At 40.9% G+C, this 21283-nt stretch overlaps 1 protein-coding gene across 1 annotated transcript in view; it reads left to right on the plus strand.

Moving 5' to 3' along the window:
* Positions 1 to 534: 534 nt before the first annotated feature.
* The window catches only part of ZNF804B (zinc finger protein 804B), a 234877-nt gene continuing 214128 nt past the window's right edge, over positions 535 to 21283 (plus strand). Inside the window, exon 1 of the mRNA XM_061468419.1 lies at positions 535 to 1148. Coding sequence (XP_061324403.1) covers positions 819 to 1148 — 330 coding nt within the window. The 5' untranslated portion in view covers positions 535 to 818. The remainder of the gene's footprint in view (positions 1149 to 21283) is intronic.

Genomic DNA, 21283 nt, shown 5'->3' on the forward strand with positions numbered 1-21283 from the left:
CTTGCAGCCAGCAGCGGGAACCGGAGCAGCACAGCTTTCCGTTAACCCGGCCCGCGGCTGGCAGCGGAGGGACGGTGCCCGCTCTCGTCCCTGGCAGGGGGGTAGCAGGAGGGTGTTCCCCGTCTGGCTTCGTGCCCGTGAGGGCGGGGAACGGCCATAGCTGCAGCCGGGGAACAACCTGCGCGACAGCGGCGGGACAAGCGAGGGGATGCGGGACAAAGGGGGGAAGCGTAGCCAGAGGCACGCGGAGCAGGGACATTACATCTCCGCCATCGAAGGCGGGAAAGTTGGGTGAAGAGAAGGAGGGCGGTCACCGCGCACCGCCGCCTTCCTCCCTTCCCCGGCCCGCGCAGCCCGGATCTGCCGGCCCACAGCCCGCTCCCCTCTCCGCAGCGGCGAGAGGCAGCGTCCCGTTCCCCCCTGCCTGCCAGGCAGCCCTACCCCTCCTCCGCCCCCTCTCGCACCACGCACCGCCCCCCCATCCTCCCCTATCCCCTCCCGCCGCGGAGGTGAGGCGAGGCGCGGCGGCGCCGGCTGCAGCGGCGGCACCGGAGGGCCGGGAGGGGAGGGCTGTGCGCGGCGGCCAGCTGCATCCACCACCCAACCCGGCGAAGGCAAGAGCCATGGGGAGCTGTCGCCACCCGAGCAGCCGTGGAGAAACTCCCCTTCAGATGCCGGCAGCCGGTGGCCTGGTCTGAGGAAGAGGGAGGGAAGGGGCCATAGTAGCGGCGGACCGTGCAAGTTGCTCCCTGCCCTTCTTCTCGGGCCCGTCTCCTCCCCGCGGACCAGCATGCGGACTGGCCTCCGCGCTCCCTCAGATGTGCTCTGGCAGCCGCCGCTGCTGCTGCCGCCTTCAGTGCATCCCGCTGCTGGCAGCGCTAACCCGGCCGCTGGATGAGACGGGAGGGGGGAGATCGCTGCTGCGGTTCCGCCCGCTCCTTCATGCGGGCTTCTGCTCTGGCGGAGGTCGCACTGCCGCCGCCGCCGAGGAGGAGGAGCCGGCCTGCCTTCCCCCCTGCTCGCCCGCCCGGGGGGCCCGCATGGCGTGCTACCTGGTCATCAGCTCCCGGCACCTCAGCAACGGGCACTACCGCGGCATCAAAGGCGTCTTCAGGGGACCGCTCTGCAAGAAGGGCGCTCGCTCGCCGGTAACTGCCACCTCCTCGCTCCCTCCCTCACTTGCCCCCCGCACGGTAGGAGCGGGGCCGGGGGTGCCCATGCGCGGCGCGGAGAGGTGCGGAGCGGTCCGCGGGGGGCGGCGTTCGCCCGCGGGCGCCGAGTCGGTGCCGGGGCGCGGGGCGGCGGGTGCGAGCGCTGCCTCGACCGGCGGCGCGGAAAAGTTTGTGGGTCGGTGGCTGCCTGTGTGGAGCCGAGGGGCCGAATGCTGGCTCTGCGCGGCGGGGCAGGGGTGCCCCTCGCTGCGGGTCTCTGCGGAGAGCGGCCGGGGGTCGTGCCGGTGAAAGGTGAATTCCCGACGCTTTGTAGGGAAGTTGGAGGCTGCTGGAGGGGGGAAGGCGAGATGTCGGCTCCAGGTGTCGCGGTTTAGTACTTTGCTCAGGGTTTTGACGCTGCGGAGAAGGGGGAGCGATCGACCTTATGGTTTCGGCTCCAAAATAACCCGTACTTGCGAGTTTGGTTGCAGTGTGTTGTGAGCTGCCAAGACCAACATTTAGGTAGAACACGCATGAAGTTTGCGGAGGTCCCGCTGAGACCAGACTCCCACCGAGCTACGGTAGAGGGTCTCTGTGAGCGGCTAAAGGCGTTTCGTAGGAGAGAGTGAGGGTTTCGGGCAGGGGCGGGGGGCAGCGCATTCGGAGGGAGCCTCCAGTCCCCTCCGCCCGTCAGTGGGGTAGCAGTGCCGCAAGCGCGTCCGTAGCCATGACTGAATGTCCCCTGTCAGTGTGCCGGTCAGCGTGTGAAATACTGAGGAGTACGGACCTGTCATCCGCCGTTCTGGCCTTGTGCCTCCATCCCGCTGGTGGGACTTTCGCCGGCTGTGGCAGCGCTTGGCTGTGCCCCGAAACACACCTGCGCCCTAACCACCTTTTGGAAACTGCTTGTGATGATAAAGTTTTTGCTTCCCCTTTCTTGACTTTCGATGACAGAAAGTGCCAAATATTTCATTATATTTCCAAAATCACTTCTGTGTCATATGCCAGCACTCTCATACGGCATCTGCAGGTCCTTCCCTTGTACTTCGGTATCCCTCGTGTGCAATCCGTCGGTGCCTTAGGTATCATCAATCAGACGTTGGCTGAGCTGCGTTTGTGTTCTCTGACCCGTGGAGCTGATCCACCTTACGTGTAGAACCTCCCAAAATACAGGAGGTGTCAGCTGAGATTTCTGTACAAAATTATAGAGATAGAAAGTAAAAGACCTCAAAGTTCTGAAGTGGGAAGTAGCTGGATTTTAAGTACTTTGCATTATAGTAGAACTTCAACAGCTGATGTTCAAGTCGAGAAGTATCAGAAGATATTACCCTCCAAATATTGTTATGTTCCAGATCCTTCACTTTCTAACTTCTTTCCCTTTCTTTCTGCCTACTTAGTGAGCATGCACACCACTCCTCTCAGTCTATCTAAGTAATTAATGAGATAAATGTAATTGTCGAACTCCATTAGCAAATCATCATAACTCTGCCACCAGCTGGGAGTAATTTTTGTTTGAATGCAAAATATTGGAGAAAAAAAACCCAGCAAATAATTGTATTGATGTTTTTATTGCTTAAAGGTGTGTAATTTTTCTTTTTTTTTTTTCTTTAAATTGAAGCATCTAAGTCTGAAGCCACCTATCTAGGCTTTAGTAGAAAAGGGGAAAAAAATACAAAGTTGAAAATAACCTCATGTCTCTTTTACTCATTTTTTAATGGAAGTGTTTTTTCATGTGGGCTTTCCAGTTTAAATCAGGTATCGAGTGCACTTTGCATTGCTTTTCACTAAGATAGAACTTCTTTCCAGGATTCACATGACCAAGAGTTGGGATGCTTTAGATGGTTTGGGACCATTTCTATAGAAAGGTCTCAATTTCAATAATCTTTAGTTTTCATTCTGAATTCTTGAGGGAAAACTTTCACTTCTACACATAAATTTCTGTTTTTTTTTCTTTGTTTCCTTTTGCCTTTTTTTTTAGTGGCCTCTTTTTGAAGCTAGACAGGCTTTTGAGGTGATAGGCCAAGCCCTATGGAGAGGGAGTAGTGGGTAGCTTATAAGAATAAAGGTACATGCTAAATTGTTTTATTAATGTTGGGTAATTGTAGCTCTAGAACTCTCTTACTTTCATGTGTTTGATAATTAGCATTTCCTACTGGTTTGTATATGCTGTTTTTATGTTTTCACATGGGAGTCCAAATTTTAGGAAAAAAAAAAGGGATGTTTAGTTGGCAAAGTAGATAATGGTTTGCTATTAAATATGGAAATCAGTGGTTCTCTAGAGTAATTTGTACATGCGTACAAAGTTACAACTTTCCAGACCATATTCTTGTTGCTCATCAGTGTGTACAAAGTTGGGAATAGTGAATAGCAAACACCACCTGGATGCATTTTTGCATTATGGATGTGGGAATCATGCGTATGAAAGCTTAGTATTGACTGAGGCAGTAAAATTGTTTTAAGGATGAAAAAAAAGGTCACACAATACAAAAGAAACCCTTCCAAGTCCTTGTATTTTCAGTAACCTATAAGATAAACTTGGGACCACTTATACTTTAGAAGGAAGTCTTAAGCAAATGGTATTTATTTGTATCCCCAGTCCTGTGCTTGTGCATTGATTTAATACCTCCTGATTATAACTTTGAAAGACACCGGTTATGTCTTGCAGTCATTTTTTAAAATGCTGAACTTGGAAGCATCCTTGAAGATTTGATTTTATAGCTTGTACCATTAAACAATCTTTTATTTGTACACTATGAGCTATTCTATGCATGAGTCTACATCGTCTTTAGCAGATAACGTGTACCTTTCTATATTTAAAGTGTTCTGTATTAACAGACCATGAAATGTCAGTAGACCTAAGGTTATGCTTTAAGAAATGAGAACAGTGGTGAATATTTTTAAATACCTTTATCAAATTTCATGGTTATATGAACAAGGATTTTTCAGTCTGGATGTTTCTGTAGTGTTTATTTAGCATACTTAGGTATTATTGTGCCAATGCAATTCTGGCCCTTCTTCATGGAATGCAGAGAGACCTTTAGCTGTAGCAGTATTAAGAAGAGCAAGAGATGGATGACTACAAAGGTAACACATTTAATTTATGCCTGTGAATATGCAACTGACAGCATTGTCATAAAATCCTTTTAAAATTCTACCTTTCTTTTGCCCACTTTTGCATGTTGGAAAATTGACTAGCTGGGGATGTGCAGAAGCTAGGATCTGAAGTTGGTGGTAATGAATTCAGAGAGTGGAATCAAAAGCAGTTGTCAGTAAATCATATATCAATGGAATTGTGATAGACTTGCAAAGGGAAGGGAATGCTGAGTTTGAGCATGGTGCTGATGTTACTGAGGGTAATGGACAGTAAGCTGAAGCTTATTTTAGAGACCTGATTCTGTGCTTTCAGGTGTTTGTTTGTTTTGTTTGTTTGTTTGTTTGTTTCTAATTTATCTGGAAAGTTATGTTCGTGCATGTTCGTGCAAGTTTTCTGCCTCTGAAAATTTCTATTTAATGAAATACATTATGATACAGAGAGAGATATACTTCAGACTGATATTGTCTACAGGATTTTGGAGTCCTAAATAGATTACATTGATCAGCATACTGGTTTTAGTTTTTGCAGTCATGATAGATATGCTGTAATAGTGACCTGTAGCCAAACCTAGTCAGAGGTTTACTGCCACACCTCACAGGTCTAGCAGAGCTGGCACTGAAGAGAACTTGGTTACCAAACTTTTGAAGAAAATCCTCCAGGATGCAGCAGAAAATGGTACTGGGAATTCAGCAGATGGCCCTCTTGCTTCTGAATTATTTCTGAGCCAAGGATGTTATTAGGGTGCTCTTTCTGCTGGTGGCTTTTTAAGATTAGATATAAACAAAGTCTCATTTACTACTTGGTATTTAAAGATCCCTTTGTATTTTGAAGGAAATAGAAGGCTCAGAAGACCCAGTGCCATAGCCAGTTTCTGACTCGGCTAATTATTTTTCTTCTATTCTTCCCTGTAGTTTCAGCTGAATACAGTATTTTTCACATACTTTTCTAAGCTGTTTTATAATAAGGCTGTCAAGCAGCTGCTTCATTGTACTTATTGCTTGCCTAAGTTCTTTGGGGTTAGTGGAGTGGGAAATGCTTCTCTGTTACACAGAGCTACCTTTGGAAAAGCACAGCTTTCACCCCATGTCCAGAGGCTTCAGTAGTTCTAATTAAGTACATTGTAGATACTTGATAATAATGACTGACTAGTTGATACTGAGCCACAAGCATGCAGTTCCAGCACTGAGGACTCAGTAGCACCTTGTTATTCTCTGTAGCAGATAACAACATTAGGCACTTAGAAAGTTCTTAGAAAATTTAAGTGTGTTTGAGGACTGAGGGACTGTAAATAGAGAACTGGAGGGCCATGGCATGAGCAGGTATCTCCATCTGCCTGAGCCTAATGGGGAGATGCTGGCACAAACATGTCTTCAAGTGAGAATGCCAGTTTTGTGTTTGCCACCAGTGAGATGTGCCAAGCACAGTTGTCAGAACTAATTTAAAGGTTAGACATGGTGGATGTGTACCATGGGAAATGTGGTCTAGGTGGCAGCAGGTTAAAAGCAGGACCCAGTGTATATCTGGGTGGTTAGCTGGAAGGCCAAATACATCATGAGTTTCTGATCATAAGTAAGTCATTTCTCAGCACTGTGGCTATACACAACAGCACTGAGAGTGGAGAGGGAGGGTATATGCTCTAGAATTGCTCTCTTTTTAAAAAGAAAATGCACAAGAAGTAAAATTTCAATTAAGAAATATAGTATAAAGGGACCAGTAATGAACCAGTGGCTCCGATAAATAATCTGGTTTGGGTAGTTTCTATGAAAGGAAAGGGGGGGGGGGGGGGAACCAATTGTACAAACTAAATAATATAGAAAGAAAAAGAGGGAAGTACTGGAGAGAAAACAAAAAGTGGTACTTTTACTTTTCTGTGCCAGAAGTCTCTGGCAGCCTTCTCCAGCAGAAGTGGCCACTTGCCAGGGGCATCCTATGCTCTGCTGAAGGCATGGAGCTGGCTTACACAAGGTATCTGCCTTACAAAAACTAAGGGAAGGCACTCCTCCTTGACTATTTCTAATCTCATTAATTCACAGCCCTTATGTCTCAGAGTGGGCTGTGTTTCTTACCAAGCCTAATGCCTTCACTGTGCTGAAGAATATGAGCATTCCTGCAGCCCAAAACCAACCTTAGAGTGACCTTATTTCCTGATTTTGTGTCTCCTATTCTTGTGTTTTCTGTGCACTTCTGCAACACGTGAGAGATGGAAAGAATTTTCAGAAGATACAAATGTGGTTTTGGCCACATGTAGCCTTGGGACTCATCCCTTGTATTAAACTTGGGTTTGTGGTATATATCTCTTCTGAGTATATTTTGTTTCTAATTTAGTCTGTGGGTAGCACTTTGTATATAGCATTGCAATTAAATTTAATCATCTTCAACCAATTTCTGCTAGGGCCATTTCCTTCATCCACAATTAGCAGTAATGTTAAACAGGTGCTTTATGTTTGACAGTGCTTTTCCAACATTCTAATATTTTTAGTGCCCCCTCAATTGAGTTCTTAAAATCAGATCAATTTCTCTCTTCTTTTGCATGTGGCAATGCTTGTTTGTCCATTATTTCAAGAGTTATTGCTGTTACATCCATTTGCATCCTCACTTTCAGTTGATACGCATTTTACTCACTCAGAGCATAGCAGTTTAGGGTTTTTTTTTTATTCTGCACTCTGTACAAGTTTGAAAATTGATGTAGAGATCTAGTGTTTGTGAAACAGGTGGTCCCTTTGATAGTGGGTTGAGCTGTTAACCAGGCTTTAGCATTAAGGGCTGTTCCTCTGCCTGTTCCTGTCCTGCTTCCTGGACTTCTGCCCACATGTGCTGTCCATGGTAAGCACTCGCCTGCCTGTGCTGGGGAGGATGCTCTGACTCTTTCCTCTGGCTAAAGGAACATTTTGTTTTGACCACTTAATGACTAAATAAAGTGTGTAACTGCCTCTATGCAAATACTTTCATTTGAGATTAGATTTCTTGTGTAAAAACTGTGGTCAAATGAATCTTATATTCTGAATCTCCTTATTCCCCGCAAAAGGTCACTAAGTGGAGAAGGAAAGTAAAGCTTTTAAAGGCTGGCCAGAATGTAGGCATTTTGTTTCCTACTTGGGTGGCTGCAAGGCGTGGGGCCTTTTTTTTTCCTCATTTTGTGTGTGTGTGGGGGGAGAAGGACAACATTTAACACCAATAACCAAATCTTTTTATTACATCTCAAGTGATTATTTTAGAAGGCTTAATTCATCACTACCTGAAAATGTAATTTTTCTTGCTTGTATAGGAAATCTGTGGGGTGTATTAAGAAGAGTGTGGAAAAATATTCCCACTTTTCTCTAAAAAAAAAAAAAAAATAGAAATTTGAGATCCTTTTATCTGCCTGCTGAAATACTGTTATTTAAAAATGCCACTGTAGTACACTGCAAGAGATACAGTTTTGCCGCTTTATGTGTCTATCCACCCGTATAAGCCTGGCTTCTTATATGGACGTACCTTCCATGATGCCCTCATGCCTTTTCTCTGGAGCACGGTGCATCATATTTGTTACAACATGCAGCAGAAGCTGTAATCCTTCTTTTAGCATTGAAAATTTAGGATCTTACTGTGGAAGTTTTTACACCGACAACAGTAAAAAAAAAATAAAAAATCACAGTTCAGAGCTAATTTATTTAACAGGTCAAATTCAGTTTATTACAGGGCTGAGCCAATGTCATAGAAAAGTACAAATGCATACATGGGCCTGCAGGAAACAGAATTCCTGACCTAACATTCAGTACCATTAAAATCCAGTTTGTGACTCCAAGGAATTCACTGGGGAAAAGTCATTTTACCAACATATATGCATGCAGAAGTTCATGCATGCAAACATTTCTGAATATCTGTAAGAAGATCCTTTAAAGGAGATTTTTAGTAGTCACATCAACAGTTGCAAACCCTGCTTTTTTTCAAGATTCAACCAGCTCTGCGGTTAGCCTTTGAACCTTCAAAACTCTGAATGAACAGTATTAAAATACCTTGATTTATGACGATAAGCTGCATAGGTGATAACAGAGGCAGCTACTGTGATACTAGAGCTAGAAAACCAGAGTTTACTCCTGCATTTCTGTATTTTACATGGGCACATATGACTGCTTGTCTTGTACAATCAGCTGCCATGCACGAGTAACAAGATTTATCATGGGGTATGTACACATGCCTGAAAATGCTGTTTGCTGCTCAGAATGTATTGTTCTGTACCCAGTTGTAAGACGCTTTAATGACAGCTTTTTGATTTTTGTTTAATTTTTTTTTTAATACTAAATTTATGTGCATACTGGATAAGATGTAAACATTATCATCAAAATTTTGTCCCAGTTTCATAGTTAAGCATAATGATAATTGGCAAGCTCGTTCAAGTAAAGAAATAGAACTATTGCTGGGAGATTGCATGCAGCTCTGAAACAATTCATACATTAATCAACTGTAGTTGGTATCAATTTTTCAATTGATGTTTTCCCTGGAACACATTCTAAAACAGATTTAGTGCATTTGTGTCAACAGAAATATTCTATCTATATTCTGCTCAGACTGAACTGGAGAGATGTATTTGATGTTGTTGAGAAAATTCTCAGTTGTAATCGGCTGTAAATCTGCAGCCTGCATTTCCAGCTTAGATTGTAACATGTTAGGAAGGCTTGTGAAACTTGATTGGAAAGTGTGAGGACAGATCTTCCTAAAATACACCCTTTGATGGCAAAATATTTGGTAGATGGAATTTTTGGGTTGAAATTACAAATGAAATCTGTATGAACCCTATGATCAGAGGATCTGTTAGAAATGCAAACTCTTACAATTATTAAGCTGTTGTATGCATTTTTTATTTCAAAGAAAAGTTTTCATATACAGATTTTTATAATTTTTAGTAGATTTTTGTGGATTTTGTGATTGGTACAAATTATTTTTCTATATTAATCATTTCTTTGTGCTATTCATTGCATCTCCAGTGGAAATAAGACTGAGTGTGAGGGGGTGGGGGGTGTCTAGGAAGGAGCAGCCCACGTTAGAAACTGGAAAGCTGGGTTCAAGTCTTGATATTTTGAGCCCATTTTTGTGCCCTTTCCTGTGATTACAAGAAACTTCTGGTCATGCATTACAACTTGACAGGGAAAGAATCTGCAGTGATTCTCGCATCAGCTGCTTTGTGAATATTGTGGTCCAAATGCTGGCTGAGGTGGGTAATCAGTGAACTGAATAGTAATAAAGATTCCTCTATGTGGGAAAGGCAGTGCTTACTTCCAGATGCTGCTCTGACTGCTCTGCTGTGCTGGAAGGCATTACAGAATATCCAGGGTGGCCACAGCCCACATGGCTACAGGTCTGTGCTAAACAGCAGCCGAGAGGCATACCTGTCATCTCAACCCAGGGAGTGGCTGCCTGGTCTCATGAGCACCAGATCAGAAATTGTCACATAGCTATGAAGAACTTGTTTGGAAAATAAAATAAACAAACGTGGTCATGTAGGCCCCCATAGAAAAAAAGTAAAAATCTCACACTATGATGTGAATGCAAGTAGTTTGTGTGCACTGAATTATGAATACGCATACCGTAAATGTCACTGAATACATGTGCAGCTTCTCTTAGCTGTCTGAATGCTTAACTGCAGTCCTTATAAAGCTGTACGAGTGCTCTTCGTTCAGGAAAGTCTAAGGTTATTATGTTATGTGAATGGACTCTAGCATTTCCCTTCTTCGGTGTTTCAGAATCTACTTACTTCCAAGAAAAGATAGCAAAACATATGTGAGAAAATAGTGAGAGAAATGAAGAAGGATTATGTTGGTATTTTATGCAAAGATTTCAAATTTTCATTGGAATGATAAATACATGTTTGGCTATTCAGTATAGCAAAGAGGCAATGTAGGAAGGCTGAACAATGCTGGAGACAGTGATTTACTCACAAAATAAAGCCCACTTTAAAAAAAATTCTGTTTCTGGGACCAGGTGATAAATTTTTGTGGTTACTAATAATCAATAAAGAAATCACAGATGTGTGCTCTTTGCAGACATTGTGCTCATATTCTATAAACCAAAAATGACATTGAAATAACTGTTGAATATGTAAACTTGTTGGTTTTATATTTTGTTTATCTCTTTCTGCTGAAGACCTGTTTATCACCAGTGTATTGTATACCATGGGGAACAGTAGTTTTTTATTGGATATATACTGGATATGTACAATATACATGTTTCATTGCTTAACATTATAATAAGCATATTTTAGAACTTAAACTTCAGGAAATACAGATGCAACATTGTAGTTATTTGTCTCAGAAGTTAACCCTCCCCTCAACATAAACAAAAAACGGTCTCTAAAATTATTCCCTAGAAGACATGGCTTATTTGAAAATGATAACACTTGGTGGAAAAAGATGCACCTTTCATTTCAGCTAGGTTAATAAATCTGTGCAGCACAGGTTTACAGCTCTCTTGTTATTGGGGAGCAAGTTTCCATTCTGCAAAGTTGTTTTTTTTAAAAAAAAAGAGTACTGACAGCATTGGGCTTTTCATTATGTAAAGCAGATGTAATGGCTGAAATAGAGGATTATATCCATATGCCATCTTATGACTTCTAATGGGGAAAGGAAAATAGAGCAAATAAATTTGTGTTGCTTTGTGGTGGGAGGTTTTTTTTAAATTATTTATTTGAATATTTACTTCTGTGGGGTTTTTTTTGTTTGTTTGGTTTGGTTTGGTTTGTTTTTTTTTTTTTGTCAGCTGCCTACTAGCCTAGGTACTATTCATGATATTACTTCACCTTAAATAATCACTGACGTTGTAGGTGATTAAATTTGATACCTGCAGGTTGTGGAATCAGTCTTTTAAATATTACATACATTTTCATACATGACAGCTTTCATTGGTAGAGATCATTATGAGAAGGAGTTAAGAAAGTGTTCTCCTTGGAAGGCGTTTAAACAAGTTTACAGAATGACTTAACAGGGCCTGCATAATCTTCACAGTCAATAAAACCTGAGGCAGAGAAATGTACTTAAAATCCACAGCAAAAATATTTTGATTCCACTGTCTATTCTTGAAGACTCACTCTTTAAGCTATGGCAAATGTGGCTTAATAAGTATGTACAGTTAGAAGTTTTCCAGTAGAAAAACAGTTTTCAAGGCTTTTATTAAATCTGGAGTTCATCTGTAAAACTAAGGACTTTGAATGCCTTTTCCTTCTACACAAATATGGTTGCTTATACCAAGCTTTTGTCAAAATATCTCTAATTGCAGTAATACTGTCTTCCTGATGCTCAGACTAGCACAATCTGAAGAATAAAATTATGATTAAAAAAGTGCTTGAAATACATATTTTTAGAAACTATTTCAACTACTGTGATTTATCATTGTACCAACCAATATAACCTTAGATAATTCCAAAAAAATCCCAAACTCACCAACACTCACAACCATCCCAACCCACACCTCCAAACATAACAAAATAATCAGAGTTAGCAGATGAGATCAGCATGAATGTGATGAATCACTGGCAGCCTTTCTTCCACTGTCCACTCAGGTAACGTTCAAATATTGACCTTCCACTTGCCTTGGAGCTGTTATAGAAATCTTAATTGGCTTCTTGATTGCCTCTTAAGAATAATAACTGATTACATAATTGTAGCACCTTGTGCTCCTTACGATAATAGGTATGGCTGCTCACACTATATGTTCTAAAAGAAACTCTGTTTTTTTCTATCATTGTTATGTACTTACTTAGCTGTGTTTATACTTCTAACCCTGGCTAATCAGAATGGCGACTATAGGCATTAGGCAGCCTTAAAAAGATTGATGCTTTTGATTACAGCATACTATAGGATAAATTGTAGGGTTCAAATCTCTTACAGAGTTAAAAAGGATATGTGGTAGCTGAAGAAACATAGAAGTGTCAATTTTCCACTTGATGGTACTAATATATTTTGATAAGATCTGCATATTAAGAATGAGCCCTCAAGTACAGTGATTTAGTACTGCAATTGTACACTGTACTTCACAGTGAGTGTAACAATAAAAATGTGAATCCTTGCCTCTGCTCTGAAGGACAGTGAACAAAGACATGGAGGCATTACTGTTGGCAGGCATGGAGAGAACTTGGTTTTCAGAGGTGACTGAAAAGAAGAAAGGAAGGGGGATAGTAAATGTGAACAGGGAGGTTAATTGTGAAGTAAATTATTTTGCTACAGAAAGACCTGAGGCTCAGATCCTCAAATGCTATGTATGTATGTATGAGTAAGCAACACCAGGAAATGTGCCAGGCACTGGAGCTTAATCAGCTAAGCTGTTAAATTGCGAGCATTGTTTCTAGTATCCTTACGGTGTTGACCAAGTAACATTGTCCCAGGCTTTTCTTGGAGAGGGTTAGGAACGAGGATAGGGCAGGGACCATTACCAGCCTGTGGTTTCCATTCCAGGAGAGTTTAATAGCACTGACATGGGCTGCTTGGTAAAGGCAGGTAAAAGTCTCCCTTCTTTTCTTATCAGGCTTTGAAATCTCTCTTCTATATGGAACTCCAAACCATCTATTAGGAACATTGCCCATTCAGTGTTGTTCCCCAAACTATTAACTGGGCATTGAGAGAATGGTGGGTGCCGTAAGTCAAAATTGTGCTGGGCAACATTGTAAAGAAACCCCCATGATGCTGACATTTGTGTACTAGTGCTTGAGCCCATGTCCTGGCTCTGTTTAGTTACTAAAATGAGTATAACTTGGGCTCCTGCCAATTAAGGGTCTGCAGAAGACAGGACTGTATCTTGGAGTGTGCTGGGACGCCCAGAGACTGGATGAGAGTAGTTACGCAGCAGCGGCTGGACCTCCTGACAGCAGTCTAGTAGGTGGATCAGATAGAGCAGCTGAATTTCCACACAAATACCTTTACGAATCTGTCCCAGGCTCCTGACAGAAGTCTCAGTAAATGTGAAATGCTTATTCTCACTGAATGAGGGAAAGCTCAGCTTCACCACTCGGGCAACAAACTTCAAAGATAAAGAGCAGGTGAGATGATATTGGTGAATTATAATGAGCTTCTTGGAGTGCTTTCTGTATTTCCTTCAAGCATCCTTAAAATTCACAGGGAGTAGAAGTGCCCAGTGACTGTCTGTTCAGGGCAGGACTTCAGCTTGTGTAAATCAATGTATTTAATTGATTGTATTCTCCAAGGCTAATTTATTCCAGCGTTGATCTGGTCCTCAGATTTTATTTCGATTTTATTTAGTACGTAACCTGGCCAAAGTTAGTGAAAACTAGTTGCTGCGACCTCCAGGTTGAGACATCATTGTAATTCAGTCACAGAATTTCAATTGGAAGGGAAATACAGCTATGTTCCAAAGATGAAACCTTGTATATCTTTACTGGACTCCATACAGTGACTGTCTTTTCTGTACTACTGAAACACAAACAGTGCTGATTAATTATAAACCATGCTGCTATAGCATATATAGTCATGCAGTAAGTATAACACCTTTCTTGTTATGGAGCACCTCTTTGATTTGCTTCCCTGAGAGCACACAGCTTGAATCAGAACTTGTTTCCACATTCCTTAGCCTCATAGCAGATAGATGTTCATTAAGAAGGACAATTCTGGGGTTAGTCACTGTGGGATGGTGTCATACTATACATTTTAGATGCTCACCATAGTAACATCAATGCCACTTGCTTTCACGATCCATATTGCTGGTTGGAATAAATTAGCTCTAAGTAAAAGACACATATGAAATACTTTTTCCAGCAGGGAAAAAAGCTCAACAGCAGTCAATCACAGACTTTTGCTGGATTGGAAATGCAGAGCAGTGTGTTTTTGAAATGTGAATTAGTGATCAGACTTAATACCCCAATATTATTTAATCTTAATCATTAACGTGGTATTATCTTAATATCTGAATATTAAGCTAATATCCTGTTCTCTGCTGTTACAATTTTTGTGCATAAGTGCATGAATGACTATGCTGGTTAACGCCATCTGTTGACATGGTGAAGTGATTAGTTTCCTGTAGAGGACAAGTAGTATTTTTTGGGTTTCTTTTGAAAATCAAATGCACAATTTTTTAAGAATATAAGATGGATTTTCTGGGTTTTATGTTTATCTGCTCCATTAGAGATTTCTAGAGAGTCACTCTGATGTTTTGGCTCTGCAGGTCAGTGCACACCAGGCCTGTTGTGGGGATCTGAGCAACTGCAGGCCACTGAGTGTTGGGAAACGTTTGAGCTTGGTAGAGTTTTGCTGGACAGAAGGGATTACCTTTGGGTTGTTTTATTCCTTCATGTTTTTGATGCTACCATTAGGCAAGTGAGCGATGGAGGTATCTTGCTTTATTATCTGGAGCTAGTAAATATTTCTATTGTTAGTGATGATCTGATGAGTTTGGAAAATTACTACTAGAAAATTAATTCTGGAAAAAATATATTTATGGGAATGACAGAGGTTTTGTGAGGCTGCTTCAGTTTCGCTAACTGAGGTAGATACATATAACTCTCTGCTGGACCTCCTCTTGGTTTGTCTGCTAGCAGTGCCACACTTACGTGCACTGGGGTACCTGCTATAGTAGTCTCTGCTCTCTCTGTCTCTGTCCAAAAGTTCAGGAGGAAACTTGCATGAGAACATGGAAGATGGAACTGTGAATGGCTGGGTTATTCATCCTGCCTTTCTGAGGTGGGCTTGGAGTTCATGGTTCAGCAGCCTGGGTATGGTATGGAGAACTGCCTTGGGAAGGTGAAAGGGAGAAAAAAGGGGGAAGCTAAATATGGGAAACCCCACATTTTTTCAGTTGGGTTTTGTCGTCATCCTGATAACATGCTAGAAAAAAGGTAATCATCCATGGCCAAAGGTCTCCAGTGTGACAGTAGATCTAAAATAATTGACACAAAGAAGTAAAACCTTTGGAAAACAGAATTGTGGCAACTGTGTGTGATGCTATTCCTGCTCTGTCTGTATATGGTTAACAAAGTAGTCTGCAACTGCAGCTGAAAATGGACTCAGCTCTCTCGCTGTGATATTTAGCCTGCTGTCACTGGTTTAATCCCACTGCTAAAGCAGTTGAAACACAGATACAGTTTCTGTGACACAGATAGGTTACAGAGGATTGTAGTTAATTTCTGCGTAGTTACTCTGTATGTATGCATGGGTTACAGGAAATGTACTGAAAGACGGGTTGGTTTTAGTACATAGATAAGTGAACTGCCTCCCTTGCATGACTGTAATTCCAGTTTTTTTATTAGTGTGTGTAAACTATAAACTGTTGCTTTGTTAGCACACTGAGTGTATTTATCACAAACTAAGAGTCTGAGAAAATGCCGCTTTTGTCAAGAAAAATGAAGTTTCCCTCTTCAGGTATGGTGCTGAGAACGATTTTGTGTAAAGGAAGGAATGAATCAATAGCTTTTTCAGTTGCAGGAGCACAACTTTTCATGGCAGGTATGTCCCTAGGAAGCATGGTTTTTAGGCAGGCATATGCAATAATTTATGTCTGAGCCATTTGTTAATATTGGCAAAGCATCACAGGTGCTCTGAGTGCTATGGCAGGCTGGGGAGAAGAATGCAGCAGGAGGTTGATGCTTCATCCCTGCACCGAGGGCTGGCATTTGTACACAGCAAGAGGCTGGAAAGGTACATTATTTTCCTTTGTAACTAGCACAGGAATTAATCTGTGTTTCTCCTGGTAGTTTCAAGGAGTTTTACTGGGCTTAGCTCTTGTGACTTTCAGCAAAATCTCTCATAAAAATGTTTGTAGAAAATCCTGTCTCACATGCAATTACTCTGCCATATGTAGTGGCACATCTTACTCATTCTTTGAACATCTTATGCTCCCAGGGTACAAAATTGACCTATCAAATTAATTTTGATTACATAATACATATATGTGAATACACACAGAGAGATGGATCATGTCAGTTCAGGGCTTGATCCTGCATATGCTGAAGTTACGTTGGTGTTATTTTGGTTTATGATTGGCACAGAAAGCTCTTGATTTTTTTTCTACTCATGTGAAACCCCATGTTATTAAATGAGCACAGGCATAGTGTCTTTAAAAAAAAGCAAATAAAGAATACATTAGGTTCTTTTTGAAGGAACATAGTACCAAGTTTCTATCAACTTTTTTTGGTTTTCCACGAAGAACAAATGCATTCACAGTCCTCTAATAATTCTCTGAATTAGAAAGGTTACTTTTAGATCATTGTATCGTCTGTGTTAGAAAGTGGTAATTGGGGATTACTGGCAGTTTCTGTCAGATTTGGCTTGGTAGCAAACAAGGTTAACATAAGTGGCCATATAGCTGAGTTTATTTTAAATGATCTTTAAGGTTGAGATGTTAAAGTTGAAATGTTTTTAAAGTAAGCTAAGTGCTGCTTGTGTTTGGAATGTGATCTAATGTATAATTAGGTTTGTCCTACGGGAAGGTTAGACGTTTTAATCCATGATTTGAATAAGCAGCAGAAATGTGTCTTTTAAAGTTTAGGAATGTGTAGAAATTACTGTAAGCTGGTTTTAAAGATTTATGTGCATATGATGGTGTGGGCATGGAAGATACTGGATATTGTAGTTGATGTAAGTCATGATGTGGGTTGTAGGGCTGTTTAAGAATGTGGATTTGAACACCTGGTATTAAAAATAAATATGTAGAGAAATCTATTAGGGTGAAGGATTGGATGTGAGACTTAGGGTACCCAATACTATCCATTATAGTGCTTTTAAAGATTGTCATACATTTTGTTAATATTTTGTCAATTTTCAAAACCGAATAAACTTAACACATTGAGGAGACTGGTTAATTTATTTGGAGATTTTGTGACAATAACTGTTTCTTTTTTCCCTTAATAAGGATATTTTTTGCAACTAGGTTTTTTTGTTTGCTTGTTTGTTTGTTCTCTCGAAAGAAGAAAAGATAAAAATCATGGCAGTGTTCGATCAAAATTTAGACCGGCATCTTTTGGCTGTTTTGGAAATACAGTGTTGCTGTGTTCACTTTTGAAGGAAAAACAATGTCTTTTTCCCATGCACAGTGACTTCCTGAGCTAAGTCAGCTTGAATTAAAATTGCTGAACATTCTATGGCAGAAAGAGCTTTGAACCTAAATTTGATTTTAGCCTTCCTCACTGCAGCCTGAGGACAGGAGGAGGAATGTGTAGTATGTTCACAGAAAACTTGAAATCTTGTAGACATCCGACTGCCTCCCTTTCCTTCTGTTTTATGCATTAATATGGTAAAAATATATTCAGCAAGCCTGGAGAAGCAAAGGACAGAAGAAATGGAAGGCAATAATGAATACTGTATGAATGCTTTCCTTGATTCCATTATGTCTGCTGGTTGTTCCTAGAAAGCTACGATGTGCTTTGCTCTTACTGCTGTATGATAGCTCACTGCAGAGATTACCTGTGGTGAGCTGTCTAAATGGAGAAGGGCAAAGAGCAGCAGGTAAGGAAGGGGAAGTACAAGGAGGCAAAGAAAGATAACTGTGGCCCCTTCTTCCAAGAAGCACTCTGTGTAGCCAGGGCTGTGTGAGGCAGCAACAGCAGCAGTTGTGAAGTTCCTCCATAAATCTTGAGGGGAAGTGGTGCAAGTAAGAGTCCAGTTGAGGGGGTAGTTTGCTTTCTCATGCTGATTGCAGAAAGAGACACTCTTTGAAGTCAGGGGAGATTAATGCATATGCGCGTATATACTCTTTATATGATCCAGTTTCTAAACCACAATATGTGACTATTGCTGCCATCTTTACAAGATGTATAAACAAGGAAAGGAAAGTACATTTTCACTACAGATGGAGAAGATGGAATCTAGTATTCTCCTGATAAAATGTGGTACTGTTATTGGAGAGGGAAGAAATGTGTGTGGGGAAATGAATGTGTAAATTAAAAATGTATATTACATTTCTATAAATTCATTTGATGTTAATATCAACAAGGCTAATAAATTCTCACATTAATATCTGAAAACAGGTTCAGTAATTTTTTGGTGGCTCCATTGGCAGCATACCTGTATGCTTCGTTTGACACATCTTGGCTCTGAATATTTTAATGAGATTTCTTCCTTTTCCAATCTGTGAAGCTCTCTGTGCACCTCAATGACTAGCTGGTACCTGACTTTAGAAAAAAAATAAATAATACATTGACCTTGTTAATGAAGGAAAAAATTCTAGCAAAAGTTAGGTAGTAATCATCTGTATCAAGCTCAGGATAGGCTAAAAATGGAAGGCCTTTGATATCTTTTTGTATTATTCAAAATAATTAGTGTGAGCAGTCAGCCTCACACCAGCTGCTTTGAGTTTATAAGGCGAAGTGGAGTCCCAGGCTGGGGCCATAAAACCTCCTGCAGCACTGGTCTGTGCTAGAACTTGGGAATTTGGCATCACAAGTGGGACTCACTCTTAAAGGTCTATTTAACACTGAGCATCTTTGAGCTGTTTGCTTCCTGGGTGGTATGGAGGGGTAGCATGTCAGTATACATGCTTTTATGTTTTGCTGGGTTTTTTTGTTGTGTGTTTTTCTTTTCTTTAGGTCACTGTGCCTTAATCAGTGGGCAAAAGCGAAAGTAATTTGATTGTGCAGTGTTTGTATGAGAAAAAATGAGTAAATTGCATTAAGGAAACTTCCACTAATCAGAAGTACTTCTTTCAAGAAACAATAAGCATAAGTAAGAATAATGAAATCTGGATATTGGTTTCTAGGACCACAAAGAATACAGATTTACCATTTCTGATTTTGTAAAAGCTACCTTTTTTTTTTGTTGTTGTTGTTGTGATAGGCTATACTTTATTTCTTCACCAAACCAGTAAAAAAGAATAAGGAGAATAAATATTAATAGGTTATGTAAATGAATTATCCATGTAGTGCTAAATGATGCCTATCCTGGAAATGAAGGGACAGGGTGTATTTGCTAGTGTGATGTCCTTAATTCTGTCATTTGTAATGATAGGAAAGGTAATGAAAACTACTTGTTGAGGACAGCTCACAAAAATGATGAGAGCAAATAGGTGACATGTTGGGAAGAAGAATTCCTGGTGGTTAGAGATGACAGAGGAGGCCTTATGTGTGCTATCTATTGTCTTTCTCTGCCTGCCTCCTGGATAACTTTAGCAATTCAATTAACCGGTACGAGCCTGTTTCATCATCTATAAGAGGTAGATAACACTTACCCACTTCACAGCATCTTAATAATTGATTTTTGTAAAGTGCTTTGTGATTCTTAGATGGAAGGCATTATACAAGTGTCAAATATTATTATTATTGCTACTACTAGTAGTAACACTACTTGGCATTTATAGTGCTCTTGCCTGTTCACAGTGCTTTACCATTAAGTAATGGATTCCTGCAGTCACTCAGTGAAGCAGGTACCTATGGTACATTTAGACTTGAAGAAATTCAACCATCATCAAGCTTTTCCATTTTCACGGTGGTTGTAAGACTGAAAAAAGAAAAAGTGTAAAAATCTTAAAGTACAAACATCTGTGTGATGATTAGAGCACTTGTGGGAGGTTGTAGATCAGTTTTGGAGTTTTGTCATAGTTAGAAGGACACAGAACACAGTGCTCACAATTTCGAGCCTTTTTTTAATCACTGAACTTTGTAAAAGCCTTTCTCCACTAGCTGTGTTTCTGAATGCAAGAGCCTAATGACCTTGTTTATCATGTGTTTGTCATGCTCTGACCAAGACAGTTCTTTCAGGCACTTCTGAGCTATTGTGCCTGGTTTTGCAGAGCCGGGGGCTAACAGGGTGTCCTGAGCATGTTTAGAACTCTTGGCACTGCTCTTAGACCATCTAATTTCCAAGATGGCAAAATGTCTGATTCACATGAGCAGTGGGCTCCAAAGCTCAGGCATTTTTTCCCAGGTTCAGCGGGTGTCTAAATGTCACTTACTGTATTAAGATACATGTATGACATGTTGCTACACACATAGGCAGAGATGACATGAATGCATAGTGTGGACTCAAGCGGCAAGCCACATCTTTAATGCACTTAAAATATAATGATAATAACACAGAACCTCTTGTTCAATTTATGTGGATTTAGCATGGTTATAATAAAACACTGTACAGGGTGCTAAGGTATTCTGGTCTGTGTAGAGACCCCTTTAAGAAAAGAATTAGGATATGTGATCTGCTATTCAGAAGCCTTTTCCTAAGGCTTCACAGGTTGAGAGCTTCAGTGTGATCACAGGCTACAGATTAAGGCTTTATCCTGTGGTTTGCCTCTGAGGACTGCACTGAACCTTCCCCTTTGTGAACATCCTCCAGTGGACTTGCAACAGGATGAGGTGTAAATAGTTTGTACTGCAAACAGCTTTCAGGGTGTTGGGTTTTTTTGTGCAGTCAAAACCTGAAATCAGATTTGTCAAGAAAACTTATTGGCCACTGTGAGCCAGGAGACCAGTTAGATCTCAGAATTGCGTATTTGGGGTATGTGTGGTTTGGGTATTGAGGAAGAATGGAATTTGAAAACAGAAGTTCAGTCTTTATTTATGTGAAGACAATCTCAGTGAATCATTTATGTAGCATGTGTGAATGACTGCAAAATGTTACTCAGCATTTTGTGATGAAAAGCAGATACCCAGAGACATCTTATTTTGTTATATGTCACCTTCCCTATCCATTACTAATGAGAGCCTTGGAAATCTTTAAGTAAACGTTTCTTCTTGGTGTCCTAGACTTTAATGGTTATCAATAGCAGCAGGCTGCTGAAGTCAGCTTAAATGGCAAGAACACTTTTCATGAAAACAGTAATGGGAAAAAACAGATTGAATTTGAAATTCAGTGCAGGCACATGCTTGAGGCTTGCCTGAGAGGTGAGCTGTCTAGAGACCTCTGCATTGCTTGTGATGGCAAAAAACTAGAAAATAACTAATCACAGATCTGGTTAAATGTGCAACAGGCAGGCTTGGGTTTTGTATTGAGACAGTCTTTTTGCTTTCTGCATACTGGCAGTTACAGGGTCCTGCTGCTTCCCTCCGCAGAAGGAAGGCTCCAAGCATTCATGAAATATTATCCATAGAAATCATAATATAGGCATAAATAGCAAGATTGTCTTGTGCCTCATATGT

The sequence above is a fragment of the Pezoporus flaviventris genome, unplaced genomic scaffold (genome assembly GCF_033815535.1).
Source record: "Pezoporus flaviventris isolate CSIRO_AGI_PZ_B2104156 unplaced genomic scaffold, CSIRO_AGI_Pfla_v1 ptg000047l, whole genome shotgun sequence".
Taxonomy (NCBI): domain Eukaryota; kingdom Metazoa; phylum Chordata; class Aves; order Psittaciformes; family Psittacidae; genus Pezoporus; species Pezoporus flaviventris.